The following is a 21,518-nucleotide window of genomic DNA, read 5'->3' on the forward strand; positions in this document are numbered from 1 at the left end:
AAGGGAGACCTCACTGCACTCTACAACTTCCTGAAGGGAGGTTGTGATGAGGAGGGGATTGGCCTCTTCTTCTGGAACCCAAGGAAATGGCCACAAGTTGTACCAGAGATTTACATTGGACATAAGGAAAAAAATTATAGAGTGGTCAGGCATTGGAATGGACTGCCCAGTGAGGTGGTGGAGTCGCCATCCCTGGCAGTGTTCAAGAGGTGCCTGGATGAGGAGCTACGATAAATATTTTATTAGCTTGTGGTAATAATGGTAATGGATGGACAGCTGGACAAGATGATCTAGTAGGTCCTTTCCAGCCTTATGATACTATAATTCTATGATTTACAGTGGGACATGGAAGAAAAAAAAGATGCAGTCAAATAGATATTGACATGTTAATATATACCGTACAAGTCAACTGTTTATTTTTTTTTTCCCTGAATTCTGGAAAGTCACTCCCTCTTCCTTCTCTTATTTAAATTTTAATTTTTCTGCCTTTCTATTTTGTGTAAAAGAAAAAAAACAAAAACACTGGAAAAGAGAAACAACTGCAACATCCAATTTATTTACACACGGTATTCATTAATTCTCTCCTAAGGGTTTTTAAGGACATGATTACCCCCATCTTTTATGCAGACTTCTCTTTTCAAATTATGGATTCCAAGTTTGACTATTTGTGATTCTTGGGATTTGGTCCACATTAGTCACAGAATGGCTGGGATTGGAAGAGACTTTAAAGTTCACGAATTCTTAGGGTAACCTGTTCCAAAGCCTCAGAAATCTCATAGTGAAGAATTCCTTCCTAATATGTAATCTAAGTCTACCCTCCTTTAGCTATCACTGCTTGACTTATCACCACATTCCAGGATAAAGTGTTTTTCCCTGCCCTTTTTATGTGCAACAAGGCTGGCGAAGGGCTTCAAGAATATGCCCTATGAGCAGAAACTGAAGGAACTGGGGCTGTTAAGTCTGGGGAAAAGGAGGCTGAGGGGAGACCTTATTGCTCTCTTCCAGTATCTGAAAGGTGCTTACAGTGAGAGTGAGATTGGTCTCTTCTCCCTGATGACAGGACAAGGGGAAATGGCCTTAAGTTGCGCAGGGTAAGTTTAGGTTGGATATCAGGAAACACTTCTTTACAGAAAGGGTTGTTAGGCACTGATATAGGCTCCTGAGGGAGGTGGTTGAGTCACCATCCATGGAAGTGTTTAAGTCATTTGGATGTGGTGCTCAGGGACATGATTCAGGGGAGGGTTGTTAGATTTGGGGTAGTATGGTTAGGTCGTGGTTGGACTTGATGATCTTGAAGGTCTTTTCCATCCTGAATGATTCTACGATTCTGAGTGCCTCAGTATCTCTGAAAAAAAGTTGCCTACCACTATCACCTGTTGCCTTTTCTTAGTTGCACTTGTTAACCTAGCAGTGGACTGGACTGGATTAGTCACCTCCAGCATCTCTCCTGATGTGATGAGTCTTCCCTCTCCAGTCTACAGGGTGGTGAAGCAGGTCTGCAATGAAACCTCAGGCTTCAGGGGAAGTCTCTTTCTCCTGCTAGTCCCTGCTTTTGCAAGCTTCCATCCCTCTATGTTATTGGCTACCTTCCCTGCTGTGTGCCAGTGGGAGAATCTGGGGGTTTTTGACCATGCAGTGTGGGCCTACTTCAGAATGCATTTGGAGCAGGCTGTCTCCTTTTTAGATTCCCTAATATTATGCAGAATTCTCACCAGCTCCTGTAGCTCAGCACTTGCTGCAGTATATTTTCTACTTTGGCACACTTTTTTCAGGTGTATGCCACCTGTGTCAGGAGAAAGGTCTAGGTACTTTCTGCAATCTGAGGTCTGCACTGCACTGCAGTTCAGTCTTTGTGGAGGCATCATCTATTACTGGGGTAGATGGGGCAGATCTCTCAGCTGGAACTGCAGTCTTTGCTCTCAGATGAGTGCACGCCACTCTGGATGAGTGTCCTTGAGCAGTGCAGGTATTTGTGGAACACTTCCAGCTGTTGAGTTATATGTACTGTGTGTCTTGCCACTTAGCTAGCATAATGGCCCTCCTTCAAAAAGGGAGAAATCAGCAGAAAGGATAGAGTAGACCCATTCTAATCATCAACTGACCATGTTTATCCAGACCTCAGTTTTCAGCATGAACAAGAACTTATTTTCCCTATATGAGTTGTTTCTTAAGATTTTCTGAGGATCAACTGCAGTTCACAGTTTCAAAACCAGTGCAAAATGTCTCAGCTGGCTTCCAAGAAATGGAAAGAGCTACTGCTTACTGCTAAGTCAGACCTCCCTAGAATTACTTAGGCCTCACAAAATGCTGTGCATCTTGGTATTCAACCTAAGATAGCCCATTTGAGGAGAAAATATCAGAGAAATGCCTATGCCTACTTGAAGCATAGTCCCATCCAGGCTGTCCTAACAGCAGAAGGACTTTGCATTCCCCAGTGAACTTTACTGACTGAAGTGCACAGTCTGAGTGGCTGCATGTCATATAATGTGATGTCAATCCTTCACCACCAGTTTCCCAAGCATGATTTTGATATGCTGAAATAACATATGAGATTATTTTTAAACAAATAACTAACATTTTTTTCTATTCAGGTCTGACGGTCCATCTGCTTTACCAAAGTGTAAATCAACTACAACATGGAAATTCTGGGAGAAAAAAAAAAGAGAAACAAGAGGACTGAAGCAGGGAAAGATAAATAAAAAGTGAGAAAACACAGGAAAAGAGGGAAGTCTGAAAAATACATGCTCAGTAGCTTGGGTTCTGCCATGACTACGAGGAAGCATATTTTCCAAATGGCTTCTCATTAGTAAGCAAGGTATGTTTTATCAGGCACATGAGTATTCCACAAACAAACAGACAGAGGCTGCCTGAAGCAGAGAACTGTATATCTCACAGTAAATATTATGTTAGGAAGCATTTAAAAAAAAAAAAAAAGCACACAACGTTCCCTCTGCTTTTCCTCTTCTCTCCTACTGGCTATATACTGGCTGCATACACTCATAAATCTAACAAGCTGTTTAATTCTGAGAACAACTGACACAGTTCATTTCACTTTTCCATGGCAAAAATCTCTGCACCCACAGAGCTGTGTGATTGTATCCAGCCTGTCCACAAAGGTTTAGAAGGTTAGGTGGCTTGGGCCAAGCCCATGACAAAAGACTGTTATAAACTGTTCTAGGCACTCAACTCCACTGTCAATGGTGTTAATGAAAATATTTAAGAGTATCACTCTCATCACTGACTCCTGTGGGACACCACTTGTCACTGACCTCCATCTACACACTGAGCCATTGACCACCACTCTCTGAATTCAACCTCTGCAGCCAGGTCTTTGTCCATTGAACAGTCCACTAATCAAATCTATACCTTTCCAATCTGGAGAGAAGGATGTTGCAAGGTACCATGTCAAAGGCCTTTCTGATGTCCAGATCATTGACATCAGTAACTCTTATCTTTCTGTTGACGCAGTTACACTATTTTAAAAGGTCATTAGGTTGATCATGGAGCAGGATTTCCCCCTTGGTGAAGCCATGCTGGTTCTCCCATATCACCTCCCTGTCTTCTATGTGCTTTAGCATAGCTTCCAGAGGGATCTGCTTCATGATCTTTCCCAAGAGGTGAGACTGACAGGTTGATAATTCCTGGGATCATCACTCTTAAAAATGGATGTGATGATGCCTTTCTTCAAGTCACCAAAAATACTGGTGTTTCAGAGTATTTTAGATACTGTCTAAAATATTTTTGTAGGGTTTCTTAAAAACCAAAGTTACTATTCCTCATATTTCTCATTTTAAATATCTAGTCTGAAGTTTCAGATTTCTACTACATATAATCATAAACTAACAAAATGGAAATAGCCCTTTTTTTTCTTATGGATAATGTAATAATTTTCTTATGTAATAAACAAAAGTTTTTTACATGGCAATCATCATTTACTTTCCTTCCACTTACATGTAATTGTTAGTCTCTTGACACTAATAAAAATACATCTATGATGCAAATTAGTCCTGGAGTGTGATTCTAGGACCACATAATACTGCCACAACATAAGACCCCGTCTTCCCTAACAGAACTGAGTGTTGTACTTCATCTTATGGACAGCTGCACTTTTTAACTGTCCTATACTATCACACATGTGATCTGTGAAGTTTTATCATACAGTATTTTCTAAAGTCTTTCATGATTAAAAGGTTACAGAAGAGATTCTTAAGCCTGATAATGTTCTTGCAGTCATCACTGAGTTACTTCACATTTAGAAAGACATTTCCCCTTTCTTATGTATCTCAGTTTCCTCTACCAGTTACACAAGCATATAACAACACTTACAGTATGTTGTAAAATCACATTAAAAAAATCAGTAATTCAGTTTTGAATATTCAAGGATTTATGCTATATTGTTTTATCAATTATTTCCTCTTTGAACTCCCCCCTCATTCCCCTCTGCTTCTATTAAGTGAAGGAATAATTCAGCAAGCTTTTCTCTTCAGTGTAAGAAAAAAACCATTTTTTTCCCTCTTCATTCTTCACTTGCTTTTTCTTAGATCTCCACTGCTTTCCTTTCTGTCCCTCCAGGTCTTTCCTTCCTTGTCTCCCTTTGATTCCTCTCCTTTTTCAGAAGCTTTCACGTGTGAGAGAGATGAACATTCATCACAATGTAGTGCAGTTCAGTGAACACATGTAGCTGCAAGGATGCTTCTTGAAACAAATAGGATTTTTGTTTAAAAATACCTTTGCTCTTCTACATCTTGCTTCCATAGCTGCCATCTTACATCCTGTTCTCACAATCCTCCCTCCTATAATCTTTTCTTCCTTCTTGTCTTTTCTTAGCTTTTTTTCCTCCGTTTCCTGAATTTTCTCTGTCTTCTCATCACTGCTTTCTCCTTTTATCTCGTTTTCTGCTGGCTTAACACAGACTACCTCCTCATTAATGCAAAGTGTTCTCTCAGTGTCTATTATAGAAGACAAATGGTTCAGAAGGAAGGGGCAAAAATTCCTGATTTCAGCTCTCTGGATGTTGCCCTGCAGAACAGTACACGTTTTTAGGGACTGCTTCACAAACATGCTACAAGAATAGGAACACAAGAATCAAACACACGCAAGGCATGAACAAGCAGCTTATTCTTGGGGCAATTAAGTTTATTATTTGAGACTGTCACTTCTGAGGTAGCCAGTTGAAATATTCATTAATGAGACTGGTTTTTCATACGAGTGGTTGTCCTCTCCAGATACAATATTGACCTTTCCTCTAGAACCAATATTAATACTTCTTTATACCTCAGGAGAAAAGTGATCAGCCATCTTAAGCAAGAAAGACATTGATTTAATGATTCTCTTTACTAGAACAAGCATTCTGAAAACACCTTTTTCTTGAAAATTCTCTTAAGAATCATGAAATTGATTCTTACCTTCTAGCGAGGTGACTAGATGAAAGAAGCAGACCATCCAGAGCCAATCCATTCCTGACACTCTTCTTGCACTGATGTCAGCATTAGAATCCATGAAGATTCTCTCTAGACTCCAACATATCCAATAAACACACACCACTCTCTTGAATTTTTCAGAGGTTGCTTGGAGTGTTTCAGTACCTCCCTAAGTCAAAGCACAGAGACCTTCACACTGAAATACTGGTTAAGAAAAGACAGAAGGTGAAAACAGAAGTCAAGTCACAATAATACAGACCTGACAGTTACATACCTACTCTATCATTTTCTACATCACAGCTACAGGTGCAAGAATAGCAAAGACCCAATATGCACCATATTCCCATAGCTCCCACTCATCACCCTTCAGTCTCATTTGTTTTGTATGCTGATTCTTAGACATTCAAGGTATCAGAAAGAGTGATTTCCTAGATCAGTATTAATTTGCCCCACAGTATATAGTGTATTATTAGAGTCCTAACCATTTTCATCTTTTGCAATGTCCCTTGGAAGGATTCCATTCCAATTTCTCTGCACTGTTTCCAATGATCGGCAAGCGAGCACACCCTCTCAGAGTTCAGGTTCTACATTTGAACAGTTAAGACATACATATGCCGTACACTGGCATACATATTCATTCTTTTTCAAGGTCTCATAGATATGTGCTATTGCCCCTTTGGACACGCTCAGTGGTATCTAGGGTGATCGAGTGTTCACCAACTTCTTCCCCTTTTTTCACCCTCAGCTTATGACCCATTTCCATACACTTATCCTCAGTTCAAAAGATTTCCATTGCTTATTAGACCATAGTGAGACACTTCTTAAAAATAATGTATGTGGAACCCAAGGAAAATCTCCTTGAGACAAAAGGTAGAAGTATTCTATTGTAACTCCAATACTTCTTTTGAGGCAAAATCAATGAGGTAGAAGATAAAAATATTCTATTATGTCCCCAGTGCAAAATTATTGAGGAAAAACAGGACCATTAGCCCACTAAAGCTGAAATGAAATGTTTCAGAACTATCACTTATGGATTCCTTTTGCTGAACTAATATACTGGTTCTTAAACTAATGTACTAATCCCTATTTCTAAACAAACCAACCTATATCATTACCATATAGCAGCACAGGAAAAGGGCTGAAAACTATTTCACGAGCCACCTGAAACAAGACTGCCTGTATGATGATAGGTGCAAATATAAATACTCAGCATCTGCCTCCCAGCTAATCTCTAACATCTAAAAGCCCTTTTTTCTGGCCAGAAAAATCTTAAAATATAAAGACTTTTAAATGTTTGTTTTCAAAGCAGATAAATGTAGAAATAAAAAAATCAAAAATCAAAGAAACATCTTTTTATTTCCATCAGTGGGATGGAAGCAGTCTACTGTTCAGTCACACAATTTCTCAATGACAAAGAAGGAAACAGAACAAGTTTGCTCAGGCAACAGGTATTCAGTGCTAGTTGTGAAATAACTATGTAATATGTAAAATCAGATTGCTACCACAAAACAACTAAAAAATTTTTTTACCAAGAAGCCATGGAAGTATTTTCTGTTTTCAAAAAAACCTTTGTCCTCCTTCCTTACCTACCTGCACATCTATTCCTCAACACCTGTCAATTTACTCTACTAGGTCCTGTGCCCCATGAATGTTGGAAGACTATAATGCATTATATGGCCTCTGTCCGGATTATACTCAAAAGCTGTTTTTCCCCCAAATTAATTGTGGCTAAAGCAAACAGCTGGGTTTATTTTAACAGTTAAAAAAGAAATCTATCAGATATTTTTGATTCTGCCTCTTCTACAGCCTTATGAAAAATGGTTATACCACAATGAAAGGTAAAGGAGATGTTAGTCATATCAGTGATGTGTAGTCACTTATCACAATGTAGTCACACTATGACATATCTGGAGTCTGAATGAAGGTGATCAAAGAATCATAGGAACTGGAAATGACCACTGGAGATATCTAGTTCAACCTGTCTGCAGTAGGTTGCAGAGAATAGCATCCAGGCAGATTTTTAATATTTCCAGAGAAGAAGGCTCTACTATCTCTCTAGACAGCTTATTCCAGTGCTCTGTCATCCTCAAAGTAAAAGAAAAAAAAATTCCTCATGTTCATATGGAGTGTGCCAATTTGTACCTGTTGCTCCTTGTCTTTTCACTGACTGAGCACCACTAAAAGGAGTCTGACCTCATCTCTTGACACCTGTCCTTTAGGTATTTATAAGCATCAATAAGATTCCTTTCAGTCTTCTTCAGATTAAACAATCCCAAGTCTCTCAGACTTTTCTCATAAGTGAGATGCTCCAGGCCCCTAATCAACTTTGTGGCCCCTTCAGGACTCTCTCCAGTCATTCCTTGTCTTTCTTGACCTGGGGAGCCCAGGACTGGACACAGTACTCCAAAATTGGCCTCACCAAGGCAGAATAGGAGAGGAGCACCTCCCTCAACCTGCTGGTCCAGCTCTTTTTAGCGCATCCCAGGATTCTATTGTCCTTGGCCACAAAGGGTACACTGCTGGCTCATGGTCAATATGTTTTCCGCTGGGACACATGGGCTCTTCTCTGTAGAGCTCCCTTCTACCAGGTCAGCCCCTAACTTGTACTGATTTGTGGGGTTATTTCCCCATGTTGAACCTTGTAAGATTCCTCTTTGACCAACTCCTCTAGTTTGTCCAGGTCTCACTTAATGGCAGCGCAGCCTTCTATTGCATTAGCTACTCCTTCCAGCTTTGTATCATCAGCAAACTTGTAGTGAATAGACTCTAAGCCTTCATCCAGATCACTGATAATTATATTAAACAAGACTGAATCTGGCAGTGATCTCTGGGGAGCACCAAGAGCTACAGCCTGCCAACTAGACTCTGTGTTGCTCATCACAGTCCTCCAAGCTCTGCCGATCAGTCAGTTCTCACTCTACCTCACTGTCCACTCATCTATCCCACACTTCCTAAGCTTACATACAGTGTTGTTATGGGAGACAGTGTCAGAAGCCTTGCACAACATGCACTGCTCTCTCATCTATCCAGCCAGTGTTGACATCCCAGAAGGCTACCAGATAGGTCAATGTGAATCCACATTGGTGAATCTACATTGACTACTCCAAATAACCTTCTATTGTAGTCATGTACATGGCAAATCTAGGGGGGATTTCCTCAGGTTTTGTTTTTTTTTTTAATTCTGGGTTTAGCTGATATTTTTGAGACCTACTAAGAACATATATATCCTACAATTTCACCTCTGGCCACATATTTTTCTGAATCTGATCTTTGAAGTGAACTCATCACTTTCTAATTTTTTTGATCATACCCATAAATTTTTAGACAGACATTCACTGAAGTACGTTCTAGCTTAGTATGCAGACATACAAATTTATGAATTTATCTAACTTCTGTTTTGAACTTGCTAATACTCTGCACACTTCAAAAGCAACAGATTTGAAAATGTATCTATTCTTGTGCAGTAGTGTACTTTATGTATTTTAAATGGACCTACTAATAAGAGGTGAAAGCCTTACATTGCTGTATTTATAACTTACTTATTACTGTTCTCATTCCTCCTCATTGTCCTAAGAAGTTTTACAGATCATCATGTTTTCTTTGTTTTTTTTTTTAACTGATTCCTCTAGGCTTGTACATGGTTATAGCTTCCCTATACTACACTTAATTCAACAGTTGCCCCTCATATTTCTCACACTTCTTCCTCATATAAAGCATCTATATGCAAAATAAATGCACATTAAAAATCTGTGCTAGCACAATTTTTCCTCCTTTTCCACATTTTGTGCTGTGTCTCCTAACTGCATATTATCTCTCAGTGAAAAGAGATAAATGAGCACAACCTATAGGAGAGAAAATAAACTACTTCATCAATTAATTTATAGTTTGCCCACTAATTCATCTTGTTTAGGAGTTAACACTTATTCCCAGTCATGTTAAATGGGAAATCATGATAGTGCCATATAACCAATCAGAGGTCTTTCAACTCATCCCCCTAGTTTTCTTCTACTTCTTTTACACCAAGATACCCTTGCAGCTATGGTCATGCACATTACCAGGATAAAGCTTATCCCACAGCTTACAACACTCTTGTGAAAAGCTGTCACTCAATGTCTGCAGTACTTTGTACATGACATAATACTGCCTACCTTCTTTCTTTAAGCATAATTACATTAACTGCTATTCACATAAATTTTTCTGTATCCCAAACAGGAAGTGAATGAGTGTAGAGTATCACATAATTTACCACTAAGGGTTTTAAAATTCTGGAGGTAATATTTTATACAAAATTATTCACTGGGGCACATATAGCAGCTCAGAGAAATATTTAACTGTATAAAATTAAAAAGAGAGCTATGGACTGCTAAACTCCTCCTGGTAGGCTCTTCAGCCTAAAGTTACTGGGGGGGAATTGTCTGTGCCTGCAGTCTTACAACCTGTCCCATACTCAGAATTGTCACTTCTTTAGCAAACCACAGTACCTTCCTTTTAATTCCTCTTTTCATTACCTGGCTATGTGTCACAGCCTAACTTGTCACCCCAGTTTATCTTCCTTACCACAATTTGTTTGCCTTTGCCCTGAGTTGCCTTGGACTCTTCCCAATCCCACTGTATTTCTACTACGCTTATCAAAAGATCCGTATCAATTTTGTTATTATTGCAATTAAGAAAATACAGTACTCAGATTTTTTTAATTAAAGATACAAATTAAAGATCCTTTCTTTGCTTGTTAGGTACTTGAATTAAATGTGAATTAAGTACCACAAAATGTATATTACCGTTTCTGGATAAGATCCCTTGACACCCCCCAGGATCTGAATTGACAATTTTTATAGTAATTCACAAGTGACTCATACTAATCATGAGTTTTCAAAGAAACATCGGTAATTATACTCAGGTTTTTAATACCTGGAAGCAAAATCTCAATTTATAATATTAAACACATTATAGAATGTATATATTATCAATCACTTGACTGATACAAACTTTTTTAAAACTAATAGAATTGGAACAGCACAGAGGTTATTTCAGTTAATTTTCACACAGTAACAGATTGCAGAAAGAAGAAAGAACAGCAAAATAAGTATACAAGGTTCTACTGTGCTCTTATAATCAATTACACTCTAATGTTTCTCAGAAAACTTCCCTTAGTATGAACAGTCCTTTGCAAAGCATTTCTTTGTAGGTGGAAATAACATATCTTCCAATTTCAGTTGAGATTTAGCTCCTACAGGTATCGTTTTATTCATATAAAAGAAGAATATATGGCTTTGAAGAGATAAAAATAGATTTTTTCAGCTTATCGGGAACAGAATCAAATCTTTTTGTAGCACTGTGTAAAAGATTTTCTATCCAAAATTCTAAGCAAAGAATTTTAATTTTAGGGGATTTGACTTTGGGTATCCCTGATAGTAGCCATATCAAAAACTTCCAGGTGAAAATTCTGTAGTAATTAAAATTCTTTGAAAAAAAACCATCATTTATTTCTGTAGTACAACTGACAAAAATAATTGTAAGTAAATGTTTCTGGTTTCCCAATAATTTTAAAGTAGTGACACCTACCATTTCTAAGGACAAATTTGAAAAAAAAATCAGAAGAAAAACATGCATGCTATTTTGGCATTGGAGGAAAAAAAAAAGACATGGAAAATAAGATTAAAAAATGTTTGCAAACAAGGTGTTTTTGCTTGCAAGTTGTGTAGAAGTTTACAAATTCCTCTCTGCTTGATGTCTGTATACTCTGACCCAGTAAGGCTTCAGTTACAAAGGTCAATTGACAACTTGAACTTATGAACTTGGACTCACTATGTATGCTTAATAGGCTAATCAATATTACCTTCTTTGCCCTTGGTGGCATAAAGTTGGAGTTAATTACACATGTGATATATGATACACAAGGGAGTCACATACAAGGGAGAACGTGTATTAGGTGAATCAGGATGTCTGATGTCCGAGTACTTCAGCCAATAAGGAAAGGGGGAGGAGGGACAGATAATGTGGTCAGGAAGAAAGGATAAAAGAAGGGGCTGCGTTCTCTGATGGTTTGAGAGACCATATCAAAAATGCCCCCAGCACACTCTCCCTTCATTCAAATTTAGACAGCTAAAGACTCTTCTCTGTCTCTTTTTGGGGTAAAGATAACTGAGCAAGCCTATTTGAGCAAAAAAAAAAAAAAAAAAATTCCAACAGAAATAAACCTTTATCACAACCAGTATTAAAAAAAAAAAGGATATCTGATATGAAGAGTATGTTCCTAAAATCGTGTTCTCATATTTTCATTAATTCTAATCTTGTCTCATTTGCATCTGAAATTAATGTTTTATTATATGCCAAGCTCTGATTCCTAGCGGATGGAAAAATAACAGATGCCAACCACAGCATTAGGTAACAGTGAGATGAACAATGCCACAAATCAGACAAATAACCTTGACATTTTTTGTCCTGTCTGGAGATCATCTGCAAATCTGCATGGACAAACTAAGCACAGAGCTGCAAAAGGGCCTTAAGGGCACTGTCATGATGCTAGCAAAGAAATTAAGGCCCTGAAGGGTTGGGTGAGGGGAAAATAGTGGTCTTACAAAAGCAAGACATGGATAATGAAAGCTTAAAATTGTAAGAAAAGGGATATTTTATCCTAATGCTCTTTGCAATTTTCAGTTAAGAATATTCTTAGGCATGCCACATAAAGCTATATATAAACCAAGATCTACGCAGAAAAATTAAAAATATACACTGGAGGGGAAAAGCAAACAAACTGAGAATGTTTTTCTTTACTTAAACTACTCTTTGTGAACAAAAGTTAGCAAAACTCATTAGTTAAGATTATTATTATTTTTTTTAATCCGCAGTAAATATTTTTTTCAATGAATTATCTTTTTCACCTCTGATTTTTACTTTATGAATGCTTTACACGAAGGAGTATTTGGCATAGGCAGAAAATGCATGCTATTCATTTTCACAGTATTCAAATGTATGTTGTCCATTAGGAGACAGCATAATCACTGATCGCTGTTAAAAAAAAAGTTCATATTCTATGGAAATTTCCTGCATTTTGAAATTGACTTTTATTCCATGAAATAAACTGACATTTCAAAACTGACTACAGAGCTAATATTTAAACGTCCTCATTGAAGTGCTGCTTTTCTTATAAACCTAGAAATCTCTCTTCTGGCTCCAAAGATAAACCTTTGTGTTTTCAGATATCATGCTTTATGATTTAAGGGTTAATTACCACTACTCATTTCATATTAATCCATCCTGTGGCCTTGGTATGTGCATGGCTTGGATCTCAAGCTGTCAGCTTCAAGCATTTCCAGACACAGGCTACTCTTACTTTTAAAACTTATTTAATTATTAGCGTTATTTATCATCACAGTTTTTATTCCTGTTAATGGAAACAAGCAGAGAATGATTCTTTCTAAAACAGAGCAAGGCAGAAGTAACACTGAAACATACACATATCACTATTTTATTTTTTTGTTGTTGTAATTCCATGTAATTACCAGCCAGCTTTTATCCAGTTATACCCCTACATCTCCTATAGCAAATATAAATTCTCTAATTCTAGGTCTGGTTAAGTATAGAAAATAAATATTATCTTCAGTCATATTCATTTCACTTACGTTTCGTTGACTGCATATAAGCTTTAGCTGCAGCATATGAATTAAAGTGCAGGATGTGGAAACACATGCACAAAACTAGGAAACAGAGAGAGAGAAAATGGCTCATATATGACCACTGTTTGCCAATACAGGAATTTGGTCTTTTTCACCAGTAGCTTCTCACTCCCACCAGGTATCAAAGAAGAACTTAGTAATCATATATTATACTGGATATTCTCCTGAGAACTGCACACCAACACTAACTTCAGTCTATATCTAACCATTTTTGGATGAGAATGTAACATGCAACCAGAAAGCTATCTTGGTAGTAATCCCTCTAGGCAAAACAAGAGCACAATGTCAGGGATTACGAAACTAGGACTTATTCTAGGCCTAAGAAAATTCCCAATTTCTCCAGTTTTTCTCTCTTGAGTTCCAGCTTCCTTATTCAGAATTTTCATTCAAACTCAGCCCCTGCTTCTCTCTTGGCACCTTGGTCTCAAATGTTAAAATGACTGAAAATGGCGAAAACAACATAGAATATAACTGTCCCATAGAAGTTTAAATATGTCTTTAACACTATTTTTTAAATTACATCTTTTGTCAATGATATGCAGATATTTATTACAGGACAATAGTATGGATTAATACCATTTCAAGGCTCAGACTAGGCTCCTCCTTTGATTTTATATATCTGGTTGCCCAAAGTCAGCCCTTGTTTAGGACACAGATGAGAGAGCAGTGAGGCAGAAGTGGCAGCTTGAAGAAGAGATTTATGTTGCAAAGAAGACAGAGATGATCTGAAAGTGCATGACTGGGTGGAACAATTTGCTGAGTTGAGTGAAGCACCCCAGGGAGTGATATGCCTTTAAGGCAGGTTGGAGAGCCCCACCAATATCTGAACTTGCCACTGGAAAAGGAGTCAAGTACAGTCAAGTCCTTCTCTCCTCCTCCTCCATTCTACATTTCCAGTTCATTGTTTCCAGCCTCAAGAAACGGGGAGCATTATGTGTTACTAATACCTCACAAGAATAGAAAAAATCCTAAGAGGAAAAAGGAAGGCATGGTTGTACTATTTTTAGTGACAGAGAAGAAACGAATAAAATATAAACCTCAGAGCTCATCCTGGTTCCTTTGTGTCTCAAAGGATCATTTAAATTAATTCTGGGGCTCACTACTCTTAATACAATCATGTTAAACATCAAAATCAAAGGATTACACTTCAAATGAAACAAGGACGTTATATCACTTCCTCTCCTCAGGTATTGATCTCTGGTTCTCTCTTGTAGATCAGCACATCCTAGATCCATTTCTGACAGCAAGGCTATCTCCATCCTCAGTTGCTGGAGAGATTATAAGAACAAGAACCAAACAGAGGGGAAAGGGCATCTTTATGGCTTTTGGTCTACTCCCTGCATTCAAAAGCAATACTATTTTCTGTGTGTTTCTTTGAGCTTTGTTAGTTATGAGTTTTGTTTTGTTTTTAGATGACATAAGTAGTAAGGCTTCCACTACTTTTCTGACGGAAGAAAACATACTTTAATACCAAACTTGAAATCATCTACTTTGGGCAACTTGAGCCAGCCATGTCACTTTAACTATACTATCATACTGGGATCATATAAATCATCTCCCAGGTATTACAGTTGGAGTGACTCTTTTTTAGTCATCATTAAACCAGTACATTTTAGTAACATGGAAAAAATCCTACAGTCATATAATCATTTCTATTGCTCTACACTGAGCTCTCAGTTCATCAGTGCCCTGGCACAGAAGTTCACACGATCAAATGCAAATTGCCCATGTGTATTTACATCTCTGCCACAAAGTCAGGGACTGTCCAACTTCAACACCATAGGTTCAAAAGGATCATAATAATAGCACTGTACTGATCTCCTATTATATGGGAAAAAAAGAATAGCCTTTTTCAAAACAATTCTCTAAATGCTCATTTAAAAGAATTTCCTGAGGTTTTAGGGCAAGTTCCTCAAACACTCTGATTTTTAACCCTTCAATACTGTATAATATGCTAGCAATCGAGAGAAGAAAGACAGGTGTAATAATTCAATTCTAATCCTTTCAATTAGAGTTGTTCAGTAGGTGCTATTTTAACAAACACAGAAAAAAACATGCTTTAGTTTAATTCTTTTTTTCAAATAACTGAATCTTTTATTTTTGACACATGAAAACTACAGAAAATTTCCTCTGTCAAGTCTGTTTATCAGCTGGATCTGAACATACCACTAATTTGCACTTAAGTCAACACAACTTGATATCAAATCATGCTATTCTGCCAGGTCTCAAAGGAGATACTAGAGGAGTAGGTACTGTACTGTACTAGTAATTAATTTAACATTCATCAACAGAATTCCACAGTGATGGCAGTGTTAACTGCTGGTATGATGGCCCTTTTATGAACATTACATGCTCCAAATGGGATTAGCAAAGTCACTGAAAAGTGAAAATGCTAGTACATTTGCATTCCCATTGCTGCTGGCACTAGCTCAAAGCCAACTGGCGTTAGCAAGGGAAGGGACTTTTTGGGAGAAAACTGCAAGAAAGCATCCCAATCTTTCTGCATTTCCAGCAGCAATTCTTTCTAGCTCAAAGTCCAGAAGTAATTCCTAGTATCTTCCTTAGTACATAAAGTATTTCTGATCCTGTTTACTGAGATTAAACTGAGCTGAGCTGTGAGTAAAGGAACATTTGAACGTTCAATCTTTGTAAACAGTCCAAAGCTTTAATTTCCAAATTGAATAACTTTGTAACATGTCTAGAAATCTATACAGTAATATCCCTGTGACATTCCATAAAGAATGATTAGGAGGAAAAAACAGTTCTGCCAAGGAATCCTGGTTCCATTTGTAGACATCTTCAGGATCTGTGAAAACCTGTTGTGTGACGTTAAGAGCCCAACAACATGCATCTCTATCCCACACAGTGCCTCTGAAGTGGTCAGCTGGGCCAAATACATTCATATCATGTGTGTGTTGTATATTCAGTGGGAGAGAAATCTAGTTATTTAGGGAGATTTGAAAGCTTTACAGAGCTTGGAGGTACACCAGTATGCCACATTTTACCTTTCAAAAATCATAGCTTACTGAAACAGAAAAAAAAAATAAGAGATAGAATTCCTTTGTCTCTTCTTCTAGGGTTTAATTATATGATTGAAACATACAGAATATTTTCCAGAGACATGACACAGAGAAAGGCTGCACTTAGAAACTCCAGAATCAGCAGAGGAATCATTTACATGGTAAGCCTGGGGAAACAAAACAAAACAAAGACTGTCTGAAAATGAAATCATGGATGCTTTGATCCACAGGTCTGGACAGGCAAAAATTTCCATCCTAAGTTGAAGCAAGGCCTTCATATGTAAGGTATCAGTTTTCAGACTGAAGAGGCTGACTCTATCCAGCAACTTCTCTAGTCCCAAGGCAGCACTTTTATTCTCCTCAACAAGTGCAGTTGTGCATGCATATGCACATGGACACATGTATGTATGCATGTGTGTACACATGTGCAAAAGAAACAACTGAATAACCATTTTCTTGTCAAACAAGCCCCAAGTAGCAGAATACAGAGGCTTCTGGAAACATGGAAAACTGGCAAGGTAAGCTTGATTCCCAAGCTCAAAAATTGTCTACAGATCTCCAGAACAATCAGAAAATATCAGCTCCCTGACAAGAGTATTAGCCTGCTCTATGGATACTTTTATTTTTTCTTTAGGAGAAAATATAGCATTTTCTATTACAAACAAATGAAGAAAATTTAACACACACACAAAATGTGCCAGTCCCTTCATAAAATAAACACTTAAAAAATAAAATATACATGCACAAAAACCAAACCCCAATAGTACACTTAACAAATTCTGTTCCTGATGGCAGAAGAGTGTTTCATCAAAGCATAACACATGTTTCTAAGAAAACACTAGTGTAGTTCTTCTCTTTGTTAAATAAAAAATTCCAAGAGCAAATTGAATGCAAGAGTGGTAACATAAAATGGCATCATCTTACTTAGCAGATGTACTCCTCGCATGTGGCTGACATGAGTAATTAGGAAGTTTTTACCCTTTTGGGAGTCTGCTTGCCTTGCTCAATTGTCACCACTTAGCAGAGAGCTAGTTTTCTGCTGCATAACATCTACAGAATTACTTGCTAAATTCTCACGATTTGTAATCTTACGCATCCTCTGAAGTTCAGTACACTGCCAAAGAGAACAAATATGGAGAGAAGAGGGATTTCTGGCACAAGTCTCAACAGGCAACATAATAATGTTGTAAAGACTTGGAAACTTGCTGAATTTGTGGAGTATGCAGCTGGAAAAAGTATGTGAGCTGTATTGCTATAAGATGATATAAAGCTTCCTGACAAAACAAAGATATTCATTTTTTAAAAAGTAAGACATAATAGTAGCATAATGTTAAAGAATATTTAAGAAAAATATATAAAAGAAAATACTGACAAAATTATAGCAGTTTTTTCCCTGAAGATTTAACCAGCTTTTCTCTTCATAGAAAAGTCTTTTGTATTTCTGCATAAAAACAAACAGAAAGCACCTCATTACCTCATTATGTTTTTATGAAAGAAAGCACTCTTTCTGAAATATTCTTCACAAATACTTTTCACAATAGTACCCTTTATGTATATATTGCCCCCCAATTTAGTTGTTAAATCATTATATAAATTTAGCTTAACTATATATATCAGTTTCTACTTCTTGCATCTTCTATTGTTTATGTGTATAATAACCGCACATAAGTATGGCAACAGAAATGAGAAAAGGACTATGAAATGTAAACAGTATGCCAAAGGTTCTTTGCATTGACTTCCAATGACTTTAGGAGAATCTTTCCCACAGAAGCTACTAAGGAATAATGCACGCCTAACAAAGAAAAGCAGGTTTTAGCAGGAGCAGACCTGTAGAGGGAAGCATTCCTGAGGCTAGGGGAAGAACATGTGTAAGTCTCATTGAAATGCAGGGGAAGGATGAGCTGGCCACAAAGCAACACTTTCTTAATGGAGACACACAGGGTAAGAGGTGAGAAACCACAGCAATAGTATATGTAGTATCACAGGAGAGAAGAGGGAAGACAGCTGCATCTGAGCACAGTGAAATGTACATAGTGAATTTGTATAGGCTTTATGCCTATCTAAGTCAATTATCAGATAACTGAGGTATCAGCTGTCTTGTATGCCGGCAGCCTTCAGAAGCACTGCATATTGGGCAGTAAGCTGCTGTCTCCTTAGGACTACTAATTGCATTTCCCCAAAACAGCATTTACACCATATCAGTGGGTCAGCCTGCAAGTGAAATACAGAAGCTGAAAATGTAACAGCCTTGGGCAAAAGAAAAGAAGGGACATTCCATAACTAATTCCCTCTAAAAACAGTCTGTATAACCCAAGCTGTTCTTACTGCAGTTAATAGCTTGGAAGGGCTGAGGACCTCAAAGCAAAGCAAGAGAGCAAGTCTTTCTACATGGTTTCAGTGATTAGAGACGATACAATCCTGCTTCACACAAGCTCCAATTGCTTGAAGTAGTGGTCTTTTCTAGTGTCAACACACAGCCATACCTACTATTTGGTGTTCTTCTGTAAGAGTAAGTCTAGTAAAAGAGAATTTTGAACAGAGGAAAAAAACATCTAGGGATTAGAGAGATACCCATACATGAGAAGGAACAAAAATCTGCACATGTAATTTGACTAAGAGCACCATACATGGAAAAGGCAACACAGGAATGGATGCAGTCACCTGCAAATTACATGGGGCTAGCAAAACAAACTGAATTTGCAACACAGGATGAATTTAAGTAATTAAATTCTAAAAGCAAAACAAAACAAAAGTTTTTCAGCACAGAGATCCGGAAGCATCTATCAAAAATATAATTAGATTTATAAACATCTTTTTTCACTTGTCAGATGTATTTTTACTGTAAAACACCTCAGTGTTGCAGTGATCTCAAACTGGGAATGAAGAAAGCTCTGAAAACAGTTATATGATCTATTGGCAGGTGGATCTGCTGTGACTTAACAAGAGATGCATCCATATCCAGAGTCCATGCTTATGTTTATGATTAGGAACTACAATGCAAGGAGGAAGGGAATCTCCCTTGCATGCCCCAGCTGAGGCAGCATATCTGTCCGTAACAAATGTGCCTCCTAGCAACTATTTTTTCCCCTGACTTGACCTTGTTCTTTCCACTTGCCCTCTCACTCTCCTTCCTCATCAATCTGCATGAGTTGATACCATTATTATTGGACAATGCCTCCTGGGAAATATGCTTCACCATCTTGAATTTCTTATTTCTGTAACTTGTTGGGAAGGGAGGTGAAACTCAGTCCTTTCTTCAGCCAAATGAGTGTGGTAACAGCAAATCAGACTTCAGAGACAGTGAAATCATTTCACTGGACCAATGACAGGCAAATTTAAATTACCTAGTACAGCAACAGACGTTCCCACAGTTTAATAAGAGATGTATTAAGTTTTTAGCATCTTGAAGATGGCTTTCCCCTGCTGCTCACAAAAGCCTACTGCCTCCCACAAGAATATTAAACAATGCTATTCACAGAAAAGGCCACAAAACCTTCCCTTACATTGATCCACCATAATCAGGAATCTATAACAGTATAAATCTATGCCTGCCTCCCTGATTCAGAGACTTCCAAGGCAGCATTTAATTATGGCTCTTAATTAAGATAGAGAAGGAGAAAACAATCAGAACAACAAAACCACATAGAACGAGACAAAATTAACCATGCACGTTTGAAAAGTATCTGATTTTGCTAGCAATTTCTGTGAGCAGAGAAACTGTGACAACATTTCAGGAAGCTTTTCTCTCCCTGCCTGCAAACGGCAACAGACACGAGAAGTGAGCTTGGGGGAGGGTCTCTCTGGGCACTCCGAGCCCTGCTAACACAGTCTTTGATTAGCAAATACCAGAAAGGGAGAGAAAAAAAAAAACACAAAAACGTACAATTTTAGGAGTTCTAATCCCATTCTTTAGTGCCTTGCTTGTTCTCTCTCCCCACCCCCTTTCCCTCTCGAACATCAGAGACCCGGTGGTACTCAAGACCATGACTCTTTTCCTCTGATTTCTTCCCCCAGGCTCACGTCCTCCACCACTGGCCTGCCCGTTCACAATATCTCTGGTAGGACTTTAATATCCACTTTTCACCCCAGAATTACTCAGGCAGTTTTCACAGAAGCCCTTCCTGTCAGACCCGTAAAGAGCTGCTCCCTGACATCAGAAAAGTTAAACAAAGACCATTTTCACCGTGTAAATTACACCATCTCTCTAGGCCAGTACGGGGTTGTTCCTGCTCCGCTCCCGCTGCCTCTTTGTCCCTGGGCCCCAGTCGACAGATGTTTTCAAGAAGTCTGACACCTGCGAGCAGCCCCAATCCTTACACCCTTCCCTGGGATTCTTTTTTTTTTCCCTCTCCTCACGCAGATTCCCTCACTCTCTTTCTCCTGCTTACCAGTATCTGCTGCTCTCCCTTCCTCCAAGATTCAGTCTCTCCTTCCCAACCCCCGCCCTCTCCTGGCTGCTCCTGACGTGCCCCTCCTCCTCTCTCCACGCTCTTCCCCCTCAAGCTGCCTTCCTTTGGGAGGGCCCAGCTTAGTACGCGATTGCAAAGGGGGACTGCGTACTCCGAGGCGGCAGCAGCCAGTACCGTCATCACTCCTCTCTACCACTGCCACCATCAGTCCCCCCGCTCTCTGCCGCCATCTCTGACTCTCCTGAGTTAGCTCCTGTAGCCGAGTGAGCTCCCGACGGCACGCAGCCACTCTCCCTTCATTCCGACGGTACTGGGTGCTCGTCTTTCGGCGATGGAGCTTTCCACAGGGATGTCGGATTGCAGTTGCTCCGCTGCTCAGTGCGGCTGCCAGCTTCATGATGGATAATACACTGTAGCAGAACACAGGGTAGCAGCATGAATTACTGACTCTGGGTGGTCGCTCCAGATTTTGGTGAAATCAGTGTTGTGGTATAGCATCTGCTATTGTTCCATGGAACACTTGCTTATATGTATTTCCATACTATAATGTGTTTCTGAACAATAAAGGTAGAATTTCACACAATCTAAGTGATTCCTTATTTCTAGATACTGAAAAGCATCTATTCTGCTTTAATTTCCAGCTGTGGCCTAAAGTAATCCATTTGGATATCCCCAGTAAAGGGCAGATCCCCACTGAGAACCTCAGCTTCAAATAGAGAAATAATGGACTGGAAGTATCTTTCTGTGACAGTCTTGCCTCCTTTTAGTGCAAGAATATAAGCAAGAGTCTGCCTATTCAGTCTACGAATCACAGAATCACTTAGGTTAATTTAAGAATCATGGAGCTGTAGGGGTTGGAAGGGACCTCTAGAGATCATATAGTCCAAACCCCTCTGCCAAAGCACTTTCCCTAGATCATGTTGCACAGATATGTGTTGGGCCTCTTCAGAGAAGGAGACTCCACAGTTTCTCTGGGCAGCCTGTTTCAATGCT

The 21,518-nt window shown here is 38.6% G+C and overlaps 1 protein-coding gene across 1 annotated transcript in view; it reads right to left on the minus strand.

Annotated features, from left to right (window-relative positions):
* Nucleotides 1-20,555, minus strand: part of LOC136052272 (ephrin type-B receptor 5) — a 65,154-nt gene extending 44,599 nt beyond the window's left edge. The window contains exons 1-2 of the mRNA XM_065742255.1: nucleotides 20,505-20,555; nucleotides 5,406-5,589 (exon numbers count right to left, since the gene is read on the minus strand). Of these exons, the coding sequence (XP_065598327.1) occupies nucleotides 5,406-5,499 (94 nt within the window). The 5' untranslated portion in view covers nucleotides 5,500-5,589; nucleotides 20,505-20,555. The remainder of the gene's footprint in view (nucleotides 1-5,405; nucleotides 5,590-20,504) is intronic.
* Between the last annotated feature and the right edge of the window lie 963 nt (nucleotides 20,556-21,518).

Source organism: Cyrtonyx montezumae, unplaced genomic scaffold, assembly GCF_038088225.1.
Source record: "Cyrtonyx montezumae isolate F1298 unplaced genomic scaffold, pur_monq_1.0 scaffold_3, whole genome shotgun sequence".
Classification (NCBI taxonomy): domain Eukaryota; kingdom Metazoa; phylum Chordata; class Aves; order Galliformes; family Odontophoridae; genus Cyrtonyx; species Cyrtonyx montezumae.